Below are 16,663 nucleotides of genomic sequence, written 5' to 3'. Positions count from 1 at the left end.
CCTGCAGCTAACAGTATGGGTGGAATGGTGTGAGCGATATCTGCTGACCATAGCCAAGCTCTGGGTGAGATAAGGAAGAACTGAGGGCGTTACTCACACCATATTTTGGGATTCTCAACTTTTTCCTTCATCCCCCAAATGGTTTCTGTGTCAGTCCTCACCTGTGTGGTTGCATCTCAGAAGCCTTCTTTCCTCGCAGGCCTGGAGATCCGGCACCCACGGCTCTTCCCCTCGTTCCAGCCGGGCAATCAGCTTAGGTTTGGGAATGGGAAATCCTGTGCAGAGGGTGAAATCAGACCAGATCAGGGTGCATGGAGCATTGGTGGAGTATTTGTCACCAAGGACATTCCGTGAGCAGAACGTTTCCCTGTCCTCTGCTGGAGGAACGTGGAATCCAAGAGGACGGGAACAGAGTCACTGAGTCCCTTGCACAGCGGAATTTGTCTGTGGAGGTGAGTTGAATTATTACTACACCCTCACTAGGCGTTCCCAGGATCTGTGCGCTCTGGGGGCCTTGCTGACTCACACACAGCTCTGCACTTAAACCCCTGCCTCTTTCTAAACCTGCAGAGCCCAGAGCATGGCTGGAGCTATTCCCAAGGAGGGAGGTGAACGGGGATTTTGTGTGCAGCCAATAAACAACACAGACAGGACAATGCTGGATTTATGCCCCTTTGAAAGCTGGAGGGGTGGGGATGGTTTAACTTGTCCATTGGGTTTTGACACCCATGTCCCACTGGAGAGGGCACGGAGATGCAAGTCTCTCTCACACAGCAGCTTTGTATTATGGAAACTATTCACCTCTGATCTAACTGACCAGGGAAGTACCTGACCAGATTCAGATACGCAGCCCCCACAACTTCCAATAACCGAGGGGATGGGAATCCCCCCTGCCCCTGGGTGAAATACACAGCCACCTCCTCAAAGGTCACTGGCATCTGAAACACCAAGAGTCCCTCACTCAGCACCTGCTGCCCCAGCCACAATCCCACTAGTCAAGGGAAAGCAAAAAAAATGTGAAGGTCTGGGAGGGCCAGAGTAGCAGAATCCAACCCCCACCCTGCTCCGAGCAGCCAGGAGGCTTCAGAGGGTGGGAGAAGGTGAGCACTCCTGTCCCCCCCAGCAGACAGAGCAGGGCAGGGTCTTCTCATTTCCCACACACCTGCCAGCCACAGGCTGATATGGGAAGCAGAGCTCTGAGCCGGGGACAGGGACAGGAATCCCAACAACTTCCCTTCGTATTTCACAGCAGCCTCTGGCCAGTGGATTCAGGTTCCAGCACTGGAAGCCTGGAAAATGTTCCCAGCCCTGCCGAGGGGGTTTTATCCTGTTTTAGAGATGGGGGGAATATCCCCTTCCCCCTCCCCCACCACCAATGGGCCTACTCAGAAAATCAGTAAGTTTCTCACACCCTGTCTCCTCCCTGCCTCTCCCTCCCCCTGCCCAGCCCCTCCCTGACAATCCCCTACCTGAGCTGGCTCCATCACAGCCATTTTGGGCCTATCTGGAGCGAAATGTGGACGCGATTCCTCAGCCTGTCAGGGCGAGAGGGGCGATGGGGGAGGTTACAGAAGGGGCTTCAGTCCATGTCACACTCCGATTCCCCCCCAGGCTCTTCAATCCCTCCCAGTAACAGCAAATTGAACCAAACACTAGAAAAAGAGCAGAATCAAAGGGGCCAATTTGGGGGGATTGTCCCCCATTGCAGTGTAAACCCCTCTCCCTTAGCAACAGCCGGAGCCCTCTGGAGCTGAAGAATGAGCTGCCCTGGACTCCCCCGGCAGCCCTAGGGACAGGCAGGCAGAGGCTGATCCCATTGGCACATCCACACTCCCTGCCTGCCAGAGCCAGCAGTGACTCCGGTCTGACTCCGGTGTGGCTGAGATCTGAATCCTGCCCGGAAATCAGACCAGGGCACTGGGCAGCCCCCAACACTCAGGACACACAGACCCCACCAGCACCGGTTTGTGACAATAACACACTGGGAGCAGGGCTGGCTCCAGGGTTTTGGCCGCCCCAAGTATCAAAAAAAAAAAAAAAAACGCGATCGCGATCTGTGGCGGCAATTCGGCGGAAGGTCCTTCGCTCCGAGCGGGAGTGAGGGACCGTCCGCTGAATTGCCGCCGAATAACTGGACCTGCCGCCCCTCTCCGGAGTGGCCGCCCCAAGCACCTGCTTGCCAAGCTGGTGTCTGGAGCCGGCCCTGACTGGGAGCGGGGGGAAGGAGGAAGAGGGGCTGGGTTTTTGCCTTTTAGCTTCTGCGCCCTGAGGGGTTTGTCTCCTGATCCCACCCAAAGCCGGTTTGACCAGTTCCAGGAGGAGAAGAGCTTCTCTCCGCCCCTCCCCCCTCGTGTCCCATGGGGCGGAGAAGCTGCCTTGGCATCTTCCCCCCTTCCCCCGCCAGCCTCCCCACATCCCCCTTCCCTCGCAGTGCCCCCCACTCACATCTTCCCCCATTCCAGCCTCGCTCCCCTCAGCCCCACAATCCCCCCGATCTCCCTGCATCGCCCCATCTTCCCTTCAGTGCACCCCCGCCCCCATCCCAGCCTGCCCCCCGCATCCCCAGCACCCGCCTCCTGCCCCCATCCCGCTCCCCCCGCCTGCCCTCACCCCCCTGCCCCTCTTTATCCTCCTCCCCCTGCAGCCCGGGGGTGACGGGGGCGGGTCTCTCTCACCTTCCCTCCGAGAGGGGCCCCCCTGGGGCAGGGGCCGGGCCGGGAAGGGGCCTGGCCGGGCTGGGGGCTCTGCCCTGGGAGAGGCTCCTGGGGAGCAGCGGGAAGGGCCCTGCTGGAGATTCCCCTCTCCCGGCTGCAGCCAGGGCTCCGGGCTCCCAGCACCAGCCGCCGGGGCTCGGGGATCTCGCCAGGAGCCTGGAGCCAGAGTCCCCGCAGCGGCTGCGAGTCACTTTCTGGCGCCGGGACTGAGCCCAGCGATCGCTCCCCCCAGAGCCGCCCCCCAGCTGCTCCTGGGTCCTAGCGATCAACCCATCGATCGATCTTCCTCTCTCTGTGTCCGGCTCCTGTTCCACTCACAGGCTCTAGTCTAAGGTCAGAAGGGCCCATCATGAGCATCTAACCCAGGGGTTCTCACGACCAAATTTTTCCTGGTCTCAAAGTGTGGCCAGCAGCTCTCACTGGTGCCGTTCTGACATTTTTTCTTAAAATACTTAATTAACGTTAGGACAAGCCAATAAAGATGCACTTGAGTAAGGGGGGGGAACGATCCTGTTATTGTTGGGAACTTTCCTGGCTTATATACAGCCCCGGTGGAACTTGCTAGCAAAAGGATCTGAGTCCTTTGCCCAGAGGCCTGCATGACCTCATGGACTCCCCTTCCACTCTGGCCCCGTAACCCCAAGGCTGGGCCCAGGGTTCCTGAGGGGCTCAACCCCCAATCTTCTTGTGATCACTCAGGACAGGTGTCCCCATTGTGGGGTGTTTCCCTGGATGCTTCCCTGAGCATTGCACAGAGTTCAGAACAAATACAAGTTATTAAACAGCCATTTAAAAAAATAAGGAGAAAAGTGGGAAGGTGAAAGGAAAACACGTCAGCCGCTCTGTGGCAGGAACCACAACCAGCGTCTCTGGCATGTCAGGGCAGTTCCCAGTCTGTTCCTCGCACGTTCCAGGCCTCCTGCCCAGGCCCTGGCTGTGCTGCAGGGATGCTGTGGGTTGGAGACTTACTCTGGTGGTGGCCACAGTACTGTATTGACCATGGTCCAAAGGGGCCCTGGCTCAGCCCGCTCTTCTCTGCCCCTCCTCCATGGGGGCAGAAGCTTAGTGCTTCCAGCTCCTGCTGCAGCAGCCAAGCTCCTCCCCCGCCTCTTTCCCCAGCATGCTACGTTCTCCCCCTCCCTCCCCCTCAGCCGCCGATCCGCTGCTTGCCCGCAGGAGGGAGGAGGAGGAATGGCGCTTTAGCAAGCTCCCCACTCCGGGGAGGAGGTGGAGGTGGGGCCTTGGGGAAGGGGCTGGAATCGGGGCACACCCCTCCAGCCCCCTGCCATGAGCACCCTCACGATCCCAGCCCACACCCCCAGCCCACCCTGACCCCTACGCCCCCTCACACACACCCAGCCCCCTGTCCTGACCCCTGCACTCCCCTCACACCTCCCCAGCCCCTGTCCTGACTCCTGCACCCCCCCCACATCCCCAGCCCCCCCACACCCCATGCCCTGACTCCTGAACCGCCCCCACATCCCCACCCCCATCCTGAGCACCAAACATGAGCTCCTGCACCCCCCGCATTCCCACCTGCACCCCTCGCACCAAACAGGAGCTGCCCCAGGTAAGCGCTCCACACCCCAACCTCCTGCCCCAACCCTGAGCCCCCTCCCTCACCCTAGCTCCTGGCCAGACCCCGCACCCCAACTTTTTTTACAGTATTTGGAATGATCATTAAGTGGTCCATCGAGACCCTCTGCAATTTTTCAAGTGGTCTGTGGAAAAATAAGTTAGATTACAAGAACAATCAAGGTACCTCACTTTACTTTCATTTACTTGCTATTACTTATAGGAGGAGGAGGAAGAAAGAATAAAAAATGGGGGTGGGGGAGATAAGAGAGAATGTTCTTTTTCTTGGCTGGGTCCCAAGGAGGGGCCCCAAAAATGAAGCTGACCACAGGGCCAGGAGGGCCCTCTAACTCTAAATCCACCACTGGCTGTCACGTCACCTGGGCTGGGGATACTGTGTCAGCTGATCCCCACAGTCTCCAACCTACCTGGGCAGTACAGCAGACATGGCCCTGCCCACTAGCTCCTCTCCACTCCCCAGCCCACCCACCCTTGCTTCCCACCGCTTAAGGCTTAGCCCTCTCACTTTTAAAAATGATTGCTTGCCCCTTCTCCCCCCCCTCAGGCTTTTCTGGCCCCCCTGTTGCCAAGTATCCAGTTTTAGACCGGAAACTCCAGTAGAAAATGGGACCTGGGTGTCTGGTTAGCAGTGCTGACTGGAAACTAAAAGTCCGGTTATAGGAGTAACCACATTAGCCTCCGCTCCTCCCACTCCCAACAACCACCCCAGATGGCTGGAAGAGAACCTGTCCTGCTGCTGCTGGATGTCACAGAGTGTGGGGGAGTCAGGGTCCCGCACCCCCTCACTTCCTGCAATTCACCGTGACTCTCAGCCAGCCAGAAAAACAGAAGGTTTATTAGATGACAGAAACACACTCAAAGCAGAGCTTGTAGATATGGAAAACAGGACCCCTCAGTCAGGTCCAGCTTGTGGGGTAGGGAGCCCAGACACCAGTGCTGGGCTTCCCTTTTTCCCCAGCCAGCTCCAAACTGCAACCCCCTCCAGCCCCTCCTCTGTCCTTTGTCTCTTTCCCGGGCCAGGAGGCCACCTGATCTCTGTTCTCCAACACTTTCAGTTGGCACCTTGCAGGAGAGCGGCCCAGGCCATCAGTTGCCAGGAGACAGTGTGTCAGCCATTCTTTGCGCAGACAGCATCACACCTGCCCTCTAGGGCTCCGCAACAATCACACACCCTTATCCCACCACCTAGATATTTAAGAAATTCATAGGGGAAATTGAGGCACCCACACAGTATTCAGAGAAAACATTAAGAACATTCCCACTTTGTCACACTGGAGGAGGGGCAGCTCAGTGCAGAGAGAGACGAAGAGAATGGCTAGAACAAGGGAGAAGGTAGGTAGCCGGTCTGTGTGGGCAGGGGCGGGGGGGATCCTGTTTACCCCCTCCCCAGCACTGCTGCGCTTGCAGTTTACCCCTGCCCCCTCCCTTGCTCCAGCGACCAACCTTAGCTCCCGCCCCTCTGTGCTTTTGCCCCCAGCCCCTTTTACAATCATTCCCCAGGGGGCCCACAAGTATGTTTGGAGCTGGGCCCACAAAAAGTTAATCCGGCCCTGGGTAGCCACATGCCCTCAGGTTCCAGGTGTCAGGACCCTTCTTCTTAGTGTCAGCCTCTTCCTGTCAGGGTTATGATCCCCCACCCAGTCTGGCCTGCACGGCCTCTTGGCTGAAGGCGTCTCCTTGCCCTGGGCCCTTTGTCCAGGGTCCCCGTCGCTCACTGCTCCCGGCTCCGGACGGCTCCAGTTTCCCTCTGCCTCCAGCCCAGCTCTCCTCAGTGTCTCCCCCTCTGCTCTGGCCCAGCCAGCTCCAGCTGACACAGAGGAGGGGACCCCGGCCTGCTGACTCCCTAATGGGCCTGCCTGTCCTGTCAATCAGGCTGACCTAGAGCGATGACCCAGTCCCTCCCCACCCGGAGTAACTAGACTTTGGTTGCCTGGTCAGTAGATCTAACCAGACACTGGCAGGTCCCCTTTTCAACTGGACTTCATGGTTGAAAACTGGGCACCTGGCCACCCTAACGGCACCCAATGTGCAATAAGTCCTGGGAATGCGTCAGGGACAACTTTTGCTTTCCAATGGTGGAGGACGTAACCAGGGGGCAGCTAGGTTAGACCCAGAGGTGAAAGTAAGCTGGTACGGTCCAGCATGGTGTACCGTCAAGAGCCACTACACTGGACCACACCGCACCGGCTTCCGTGGCGGGGATTTAAAGGGCTCTGGGCTCCCCGCAGCGGCCAGACTGGGGCCGGGATTTAAAGGGCCCAGAGCTCCGTGGAGGCTGGCGTCCTGGGCCCTTTAATTTGCCCCTGAGCCCTGGGGGCTCCCAGCCACCTCTGCAGCTGGGAGCCCTGGGTTGATTTAAAGGCCCTGGGGCTCCCAGCCACAGCTGGTGCCCCAGGGCCTTTAAATCGTGAGGCCCCGCCTCTTCCAGATGAGGTCACGCCTCTTCCAGATGAGGCCACGCCCCCTCAGGACTCCAGCAGTACCGGTAAATCCTGTAAATTACTTTCATCCCTGGTTAGACCATAGGCGTGCCCACAGGGTGTGCCCAGTCACACCCAATACAGGGGTGGGCAAACCGTGGCCCACGGGCCGGATCTGGACCCTCAGGGCTTGGGATCCAGCCCATGGGATTTGCCCCCCGTGGTGCCGCAGGCCCTGTGCCGCTCTCAGAAGCGGCCGTAACCACGTCCCTGGGGTCCCGGGGGTTGAGGGGGCAGAGGGCTCCATGTGTTGCTCCATGCAAAGCCCCCCACAGCTCCCATTGGCCAGGAACAGGGAACCGCAGCCAATGGGAGCTCCGGGGGAGGTCCCTGGAGGCGGGGCAAGGGCAGCGCACGGACTCCTATGCCTCCCCTTCCCCCAAGGGCCGTGCAGGGATGTGGTGAGTGGCGTGGCGTGGGGCCAGGGCAGGCAGTCACGGAGCGCACCGCTGCCACCCCGAGCCACTTTAGGTAAGCGGCGCTGGGCCGGAGGCCAAACCCCTCCTGCACCCCGCCACCCAACTCCCTGTCCTGAGCCCCCTGCCACCCCCCTCCTGCACCCCAACTCCCTGCCTTTAAAAAAAATTCCCTGGGTGCACAGCCTAATGAAATGTGCTGCGCATGCCTATGGGTTAGACTCAGTTCTGACCAGCAGGGAGGAATTCATTGGTCTATATGACATTAGTGTAAGGTTGCAACCATGATGTATAGATTCATATTTCAAATAGATCACATCACACAGGGGAACCAGCAGCCCTTAGTCCTTGCTCCCAGCCTCTTGCTGCGGTGACAAACTCCAGCCCCTGGTCTAGCCCTTCGCTCAGGGGCAAACTGCAGTTTTTTGATAGGCTGCTCTCTTTGGCAGCAAGTGCAACAGACCCGCTTGCTTCTCTGGGCCCCACCCCCAGGACCCTCTAGCAGCAGCACTTACTGCCTCTCCACCAAGTTCTGCTGCTTACTTCTTTATCCCTGGGTCACTTCCCCGTAGCCCCAGCACCTTCCCTGCCCCCTATTGGGGCTTCAGTCTGGCAGCCAGTCAAGCTGGAGCCCCACGTGCTCTTCTGACCATGCCCCACACTGCTCTTACCCTGACACTACCCTTTATAGATAACTAGTCATTTTCCCTCAGGCTCTAGAGACTGCCCTCTGCTCAGGGGAACAGTCCTTTTTTTTATGGCCCTCACTGGCCCTTATTGGCTGCTCCATCAAGCCTTCTTTCCATTGGCTCGCTCTGCAAGCCCTCCTCTCATTGGCTGGGCTTTGCACAGCCTCTCCGAGGGCTGCTTTAACCCCCTTTCCCAGAGTGGGCAACTGCACCACTACACATCACCTTGTGAATACCCCCACAGCACCCCCTCCAGCTTACCTCCCCCGCCAGCTCCCCCCTTCATCAGTGTCCTCTTTTTGGGCACCTGGGAGTTTTCCAATGATCCCTCACCAGTCCTACATTGTACATGATATTCAGAACCATACATAAGTGGTGAACATGGGGCATTGGGTGACGGGAGCAAAGAGAGTCTCTGCCATCCCAGCACAGGACACTGCGGTAGATGGGGAGGGGGTGACCAGCTGGGCTGTCAGGTTCCTCATCTCCCTCTGGCCTCAGTGATGGGGATCAGCCTGGCTTCAAGGCTGCCCTGGTCTGTGGATATCCCCGGCTCCCTTCTTGCCTGAGCCCAAGTTTGGCATCTCAAGAACAGGGAGATGCTACCCCCTCCCTTATCATTGTTTGGGGTGTCGTTCATGGTCCTTTAGAGTTCAGGGGGAGCTTCAGACGACACTCATAGGCCAAGTCTAGTCGCTCTCTGGCACTGGTGCAGCGAGTTCACAGTTCTCAGCCTCAGCTGTCTGGCTCTGAGGAGCAAACCCAGCCATTTTCCCAGCTCTTTTCCACCAACTTCTCCCCCTCCCAACGGTATCTCACGTCACTGCAGGGATCAGGCAGTAATTTCATTTCCGTTTCAGTCTCTGCCTCTTGGAGTCTCAATCTTGCTCTCACCATCAGTGTTCATGCTGAGAGATACTGATCACTGTTATTGTTCAAACCACACACAAAAAGCTCATGACAAAGGGTTAGAGAAACATTAAAATAAAATAAAATCTAAAAAAGGACGATTCTGACAAATGACCATTTGTCTCTTGAAATCTGCAATAAATCTGTGACACATCCTTTCAAACTAAACTAGTATCAAAGTATGAGACCTCACGGCCTTCACTAAGAAAGAGAAATCCACAGTTCAGGGCGGGCTATAAAAGGTGAAATCGCAAAGAATCCTTTAAGACTCAAAATCAGGAAAAGCAATTTACCCATTTTCTTCTGAAGTGGCTAAACTGGCTTCACTTCTCGCCTCATTATTCGGCTGTATGAGTTACAAAATTTTTACCATCATCATAATAAAAGAAAGAGAATGAAAGACAAAAAACCTTCCCATCTACAAATGATCTAGATTAAATCTAGAAAAAGCGGAGAAGCAATGTTACCAATAGATGGAAACAGGGCTATAAAATCTGTGCTTTGAAGTTCATAGAGATTTCCCTGCCCACTCCCAGGTCTGTGACACCTCCTGTTGCCTGACCTTACTATGACCGGGGGTATACCCACCTCCAATTATTTCCCCCCAGCAGTCCGGGGTGGAGAGAGGGATGCTAAACCTCTCCTCTTTTTCTCAGCCCTGCTACGACCGAGGGTGTGTATACCTTTTAATCATAAAAATTCTCAATGCACGGTATTTTGCTATTCAAATAAGATTCAAACCTAAACTCCTATTTCCTTCAGTTTGTGGTTAATTAACTGAAAGTTTTCAATTTTTCCTAGAGTGCCAGGCTTATTAAAGCTGGCGGTGTGCACACCAGTTTTTATAATTGTGGATTTTATGCTTTCTCTCCCTTTGCAGTCTCCACCAATAATGTTATGCAGACAAAACTACACAGGATCGTTTCAGGGGCAAGACAGAGATGCCACATTTATTATATAACACAATTTGATTTATGATCAATAACTAATACCTATATACACACACATCCACTAGATGTTCTGCAGCTGCTGTATACTGACCAGTCCTGAACGTAGCTTGAGTCCGTGGCCTGATTTCGGAGCTTGGATTCATAGCTCATAGCGGCTAACTGGCCAGGAAAGCCGGGCACAAGGAAGGGCTGGGTCTCTGTTGGGCATGCACCGATGACTTTCCATGTTGGCAGCAGAATGTTACCCTCCAAAGTCTTCCATCCCACCCATCCTTTTTGTAGGCTTTAGTTTGAATCCAGAGTCTATAGGTCTTGCTGTGTCACGCTGCCTTTGGGTTTGGTGATTGATCACCCGTAAGTTGCAGACGTGACTTTCAGTCTGGGACCGGGCTTTGATCTTCCTTCTATTGTACCTTTGGTCTTCTCTTTTTGGGGTGGACTCTTCTTACTTTGTTAGGGCTCTTGTCTGCATCTTCAGCGGTTCGTCTTTGAACTCTGTTTCATCAGGAGAGGCTGGCGCTGGAGGTTGATACCATCATCCATACATCCCCCATTCACACATCTAAACTAAACTAATAAGATTACAGCAGGGTTTTGCAAAAATGAAGGTTGCAGCAAGCCCTTCCAAAATGGAGTAAGCGTTTTAAAATGGGGTTTCAATTACAATATGGCAAACAGTGAACAGAAGTTACTGAAACAGTGCAGGTCTCAGGGATTTAGGCAGGAATTGGATTGACAGTGAAATTTACAAGATCAACTGGCTGAATAGCTATGGATCTTAACAAGCATTTTAATTGTCAATTAGCCAGTTATTGGGGTGACCGGTTTATGAATGAAAGTTGTTTATGAATGAAAGTTTATGAATGAAAGTTGTTTCATTCATAAACTTTACCTATGAAGTTACATTAAAAGTGAACAATTAAAAACAATTTCATTCATCAGTTCTACAAGCCCCTCCCCAGACCCACCGGAGCTGCTGGGGAGAGGAACCCCTCCCTCAGACCGGCCCAGGACAACAGAAGCCCCCGCGGCTGAGGAGAGTTGCCTCTCACCTGGCCCCGAGTTGTTGTGGTGAGAGAGGGCTGGGGGCAGTCCTCTCCCCACCAGTCTGCACCCCAAACCCCTCACCCGCAGCCCCACCCCACAGCCCACATGCCTAGCCAGAGCCCTCACCCCTTCGCACCCCATCCCTCTGTCCCAGCCCTGAGCCCCCTCCCACACTCCAAACCCCTCGGCCCCACCCCCACCACATGAATTTTGTTCTGTGCACCAGTATGGAGATGATGTGTCACATACTGGTGCATAGAACCAAATTCATTCTGCACATGGATGTAAAAACTGAGGGAACACTGGTCAGAACACATAAGATGCTCAGAGTGAGTTTACACTAGGAAACCTGGTGGAGGGTCAGAGAGATCTGCTGGCTAATCCCGACCGCACCTCCTAGCCTAGCCAGAACTTCAGAGGCTGATGCTGCGGAGGCAGAGGTGGGATCTCCAGGCCTCCCACAATAGGCCCTGTGGGAATCTGCCCCTCTCAGTGGCGCTCTCTGAATGCAGAGGGGGCGGGGGAAAGGGCAGAGAGGCTGAGTGAGGAGAGGCAGCACCTCTCTACCCCTGTGCTCTCCCTCACCTCTTATCCCATCATCCCCAAACACTTGATACCCAGTACCCAGCTCCTGCTGATTTCAAGCTCAGCCAGCCCCAGCCATTCAATCCCCAGTGACCTCCCCAGAACCCAAAGCCCTGGTCCCTTAACATTTGATTCCCCCAGAGCCCAGTGCCCTGGGGGATTGGGGGAGGGGAGGAGTTACCAGCCCCCAGGGACACTCCCCATGAAGGGAACAGCTCCAGGTCAGTGGGGCAGCCCAGCCCAGGGGCTGGTGGAAGATGGGGGATGGGTACAGGTGTCTAGAGTGAAGGAGGGGACAGACCCAAGTGTCCTTCTCCTCATCTCCATGGCAGGGAGATCCCAGCTGGGAGGGGAAGGGAGAGGGGGGGAACTTCAGCCAGGCAGAGGGAGCATCTGGAGGAGTTTCTCTCTCTCCCTTCCCCCGTCTGTGGCCCATCAGCTCAGCAGCCAGGGCTGCAGCAGGGGGGAGGGGCTGATCGGGGCGTCTCCTCCTCTGCCTGGGGTTTGCTTAGACCAGGCAGAGCCAGAGGGTCACTGACCAGCTGATGCTCGGCTGTTGTTGGCTCCTCACCCCAGCGATGGGCAGCTGGATCCTTGGGAGCCAAATACCCCGATGTGTGTGAGAACGAGGAAATGGGTTTGTCACCATGGCCAGCCCTAGTCAGGGCCCTGAGAGAATTTCCCTGCTGTGCGGAGGAGTCTCTGATGTCCAAATGGTGTTAGCTCCACTTGCAGCGTTTTCCGCACTGAGAACATCTCAGCGGTTTCTTCCCTGTGTGGATTTCTAGATGTTTGATACTCCGGGAGCACCTAATGAAGCTTCCCCCGCATTCAAGGCCTCTCTGCTGTGTGGGTCAATGAGGTGTGAAGTCAAATTAAATCTTTTTCTGCAGTCCGGCTACTCGTAGAGGGTCTCATACCTCTGTGGATTCTCTGTTACTGAAGCTTTTTCGATATGCCAAGCATTTATAAAGTCTCTCTCCTATGTGGCTTGCCTGATGTGTAACAAGACCTGATCTGAGTCAATTACATGCAAGCTGCTTAACCCTTTCTTGTCACGTGTCACAGAAGTTTAGATACTGTGTGAATTCTCCCATGTTTAATGAGGTGTGATCTCTCTCTGAAATTTTTCCCACAGTCCAAGCACTTATGGGGTCTCTCTCCTGTGTGGATTCTCTGATGTTGAACCAGGCTTGATCTCCATGTGAAACTTTTCCCACACTCTAAGCACTTATGGGGTCGCTCTCCTGTGTGGACTGCCTGATGTTTAACAAGGTCTGACCTCCGTAGGAAACTTTTCCCACAGTCCAAGCACTTATGGGGTCTCTCTCCTGTGTGGATTCTCTGATGTTGAACCAGGCTTGATCTCCATGTGAAACTTTTCCCACAGTCTAAGCACTTATGGGGTTGCTCTCCTGTGTGGACTGCCTGATGTTTAACAAGGTCTGACTTCCGCTTGAAACTTTTCCCACAATGTAAGCACCTGTGGGGTCTCTCTCCTGTGTGCATTGCCAGATGTGTAACAAGGTTTGACCTATATAGGAAACTTTTCCCACAGTCCAAGCACTTATGGGGTCTCTCTCCTGTGTGGATAGTCTGATGATTAACAAAATTTAAGCTACGTGTGAAACTTTTCCCACACACCAAGCACTTGTGGAGTCTCTCGCCTGTGTGGATTGCCTGATGATAAACAAATTCTGACCTTCGTATGAAACTTTTCCCACAGTTCAAGCACTTATGGGGTCTCTCTCCTGTGTGGATAGCCTGATGATAAACAAAGGTTAATCTACATGTGAAACTTTTCCCACACTCTGAGCACTTGTAGGGTCTCTTTCCTGTGTGGATTGCCTGATGTTTAACAAGCTTTGACCTGTGTATGAAACTTTTCCCGCATTCCAAGCACTTGTGGGGTCTCTCTCCTGTGTGGATTGCCTGATGTGTAGCAAGGGATGATCTCCATGTGAAACATTTCCCACAGTCCAAGCACTTATGGGGTCTCTGTCCTAGGTGGACTGCCAGATGTTTAACAAGCGCTGACCTCATTATAAATTTTTTCCCACAGTCGAAGCAGTTATGGGGTCTCTCTCCTGTGTGGATTGCCTGATGTTTAACAAGCTTTGACCTCCCTATGAAACTTTTCCCACAGTCCAAGCATTTATGGGGTCTCTCTCCTGTGTGGATTGCCTGATGTTTAACAAGGTCTGTTCTCCGCTTGAAACTTTTCCCACAGTCCAAGCACTTATGGGGTCTCTCTCTTGTATGGATTACCTGATGTCTTAGAAGGTGTGACCTCCGCTTGAAACTTTTCCCACAGTCCAAGCACTTATGGGATCTCTCTCCTGTGTGGCTTTTCTTATGTGAATATAGTGCTGACATTGACCTGAAACATTTCCCACACTCAAGGCATTGAATGGGTTTCTCTCCAGTGTGGCTTCTCCCATGGTTATTAAGATCTGAGCAGTTATTGAAGCTTTCCCCAATGTCCAAGCATTGAAGGAGTTTCTTTCCAGTATGGATTGTCTGATGTGTCACAAGCTGTGATCTCACAATGAATCCTTTCCCACACTGCAGGCAGTGACAGGGTGTCTCTTGCTTGGGATTTGTCTGCTGCACTGTTGGATCCTCATCTCCTCCCCCACCGTTCACAGATTCGTCCGCTTTCTTCCTTGGGGGGTTTCCCACAAGCCTCTCTGACCAGTGCCAATTTCCCCAGGCTTCTCCCTGCTCCCAGCACTGGGAAAAATTCTCTTCGGTTCTTCCCACAAAAGTCCTCTGTGGCGCCACTTCCCCAGGAACTTTCTCATGATGATTCCCCTCCTTAGCCTCACTCCCTCGCTCAGCACCTGCTGGGAGAGAGACAATCCAGACAGGAGTCATTGTGCTGGGGAGAAAGAGGAATAGCACAGAGGGAAAACCCAACACAAAGACTGAGGAATTGGATTCTGCCTCCACATCCCACCCAAATACTCACAGGGAAGGAAACTCCTGCAGCTAACAGTATGGGTGGAATGGCGTGAGCGATATCTGCTGACCATAGCCAAGCTCTGGGTGAGATGAGAAAGAACTGAGGGCGTTACTCACACCATATTTTGGGATTCTCGACTTTTTCCTTCATTCCTCAAATGGTTTCTGTGTCAGTCCTCACCTGTGTGGTTGCATCTCAGAAGCCTTCTTTCCTCGCAGGCCTGGAGATCCGGCACCCACGGCTCTTCCCCTCTTTCCAGCCGGGCGATCAGCTTAGGTTTGGGAATGGGAAATCCTGTGCAGAGGGTGAAATCAGACCAGATCAGGGTGCATGGAGCATTGGTGGAGTATTTGTTACCAAGGACATTCCGTGAGCAGAACATTTCCCTGTCCTCTGCTGGAGGAACGTGGAATCCAAGAGGACGGGAACAGAGTCACTGAGCCCCCTTGCACAGCGGAATTTGTCTGTGGAGGTGAGTTGAATTATTACTACACCCTCACTAGGCGCTCCCAGGATCTGTGCGTTCTGGGGGCCTTGCTGACTCACACACAGCTCTGCACTTAAACCCCTGCCTCTTTCTAAACCTGCAGAGCCCAGAGCATGGCTGGAGCTAGTCCCAAGGAGGGAGGTGAACAGGGATTGTGTGTGCAGCCAATAAACAACACAGACAGGACAATGCTGGATTTATCCCCCTTTGAAAGCTGGAGGGGTGGGGATGGTTTAACTTGTCCATTGGGTTTTGACACCCATGTCCCACTGGAGAGGGCATGGAGATGCAAGTCTCTCTCACACAGCAGCTTTGTATTATGGAAACCATTCACCTCTGATCTAACTGACCAGGAAATTACCTGACCAGATTCATATACGCAGCCCCCACAACTTCCAATAACCGAGGGGACGGGAATCCCTTACCCAGCAAGGTCACCATCTCGTAGTTCTCCTGCATGACGTCCCTGTAGAGGGCTCTCTGAGCGGGGTCCAGCAATGCCCCCTGCCCCTGGGTGAAATACACAGCCACCTCCTCAAAGGTCACCGGCATCTGAAACACCAAGAGTCCCCCACTCAGCACCTGCTGCCCCAGCCACAATCCCACTAGTCAAGGGAAAGCAAAAAAAATGTGAAGGTCTGGGAGGGCCAGAGTAGCAGAATCCAACCCCAAATCTGCTCCGAGCAGCCAGGATGCTTCAGAGGGTGGGAGAAGGTGAGCACTCCTGTCCCCCCCAGCAGACAGAGCAGAGCCGGGTCTTCTCATTTCCCACATGCCTGCCAGCCACAGACTGATACGGGAAGCAGAGCTCTGAGCCGGGGACGGGGACAGGAATCCCAACAACTTCCCTTCGAATTTCACAGCAGCCTCTGGCTAGTGGGTTCAGGCTCCAGGATTGGGAGCCTGGAAAATGTTCCCAGCCCTGCCGAGGGGGTTGTATCCTGTTTTAGAAATAGGGGAATAGCCCCTTCTCCCTCCCCCACCACCAATGGGCCTACTCAGAAAATCAGTAAGTTTCTCACACCCTGTCTCCTCCCTGCCTCTCCCTCACCCTGCCCAGCCCCTCCCTGAAAATCCCCTACCTGAGCTGGCTCCATCACAGCCATTTTGGGCCTATCTGGAGCGAAACGTGGACGCAATTCCTCAGCCTGTCAGGGCAAGAGGGGCGATGGGGGAGGTTACAGAAGGGGCTTCAGTCCATGTCACACTCCGATTCCCCCCCAGGCTCTTCAATCCCTCCCAGTAACAGCAAATTGAACCAAACACTAGAAAAAGAGCAGAATCAAAGGGGCCAATTTGGGGGGATTGTCCCCCATTGCAGTGTAAACCCCTCTCCCTTAGCAACAGCCGGAGCCCTCTGGAGCTGAAGAATGAGCTGCCCTGGACTCCCCCGGCAGCCCCCAGGGACAGGCAGGCAGAGGCTGATCCCATTGGCACATCCACACTCCCTGCCTGCCAGAGCCAGCAGTGACTCCGGTCTGACTCCGGTCTGACTGAGATCTGAATCCTGCCCGGAAATCAGACCAGGGCACTGGGCAGCCCCCAACACTCAGGACACACAGACCCCACCAGCACCGGTTTGTGACAATAACACACTGGGAGCAGGGCTGGCTCCAGGGTTTTGGCCGCCCCAAGTATCAAAAAAAAAAAAAAAACGCGATCGCGATCTGTGGCGGCAATTCGGCGGAAGGTCCTTCGATCCGAGCGGGAGTGAGGGACCGTCCGCTGAATTGCCGCCGAATAACTGGACCTGCCGCCCCTCTCCGGAGTGGCCGCCCCAAGCACCTGCTTGCCAAGCTGGTGTCTGGAGCCGGCCCTGACTGGG

At 54.5% G+C, this 16,663-nt stretch overlaps 2 protein-coding genes across 20 annotated transcripts in view; one reads left to right on the top strand and one right to left on the bottom strand.

Moving 5' to 3' along the window:
* The window catches only part of LOC101948742 (zinc finger protein RFP-like), a 1,201,957-nt gene that overhangs the window by 883,552 nt on the left and 301,742 nt on the right, over positions 1-16,663 (top strand). The window lies entirely within an intron of this gene.
* The window catches only part of LOC122172136 (zinc finger protein 436-like), a 42,882-nt gene that overhangs the window by 4,295 nt on the left and 21,924 nt on the right, over positions 1-16,663 (bottom strand). For 5 of the 19 annotated variants that reach the window (XM_065564479.1, XM_065564485.1, XM_065564480.1 and 2 more), the window contains 3 exons: positions 15,264-15,390; positions 14,532-14,645; positions 9,727-14,232 (listed from right to left, as the gene is read on the bottom strand). In XM_065564479.1, coding sequence (XP_065420551.1) covers positions 12,449-14,232; positions 14,532-14,645; positions 15,264-15,390 — 2,025 coding nt within the window. In that variant the 3' untranslated portion in view covers positions 9,727-12,448. Of the gene's footprint in view, positions 1-161; positions 276-882; positions 939-1,469; positions 2,656-2,675; positions 2,944-9,726; positions 14,268-14,357; positions 14,431-14,531; positions 14,646-15,263; positions 15,391-15,920; positions 15,987-16,663 lie in introns of those variants that run through there. The other 14 variants (XM_065564501.1, XM_065564491.1, XM_065564492.1 and 11 more) reach the window with 11 other exon arrangements.

The sequence above is a fragment of the Chrysemys picta genome, chromosome 12 (assembly GCF_011386835.1).
Source record: "Chrysemys picta bellii isolate R12L10 chromosome 12, ASM1138683v2, whole genome shotgun sequence".
Classification (NCBI taxonomy): domain Eukaryota; kingdom Metazoa; phylum Chordata; order Testudines; family Emydidae; genus Chrysemys; species Chrysemys picta.
Note: the sequence above shows the minus strand (reverse complement) of the source record. Positions and strands in the feature narration are given on the sequence as shown.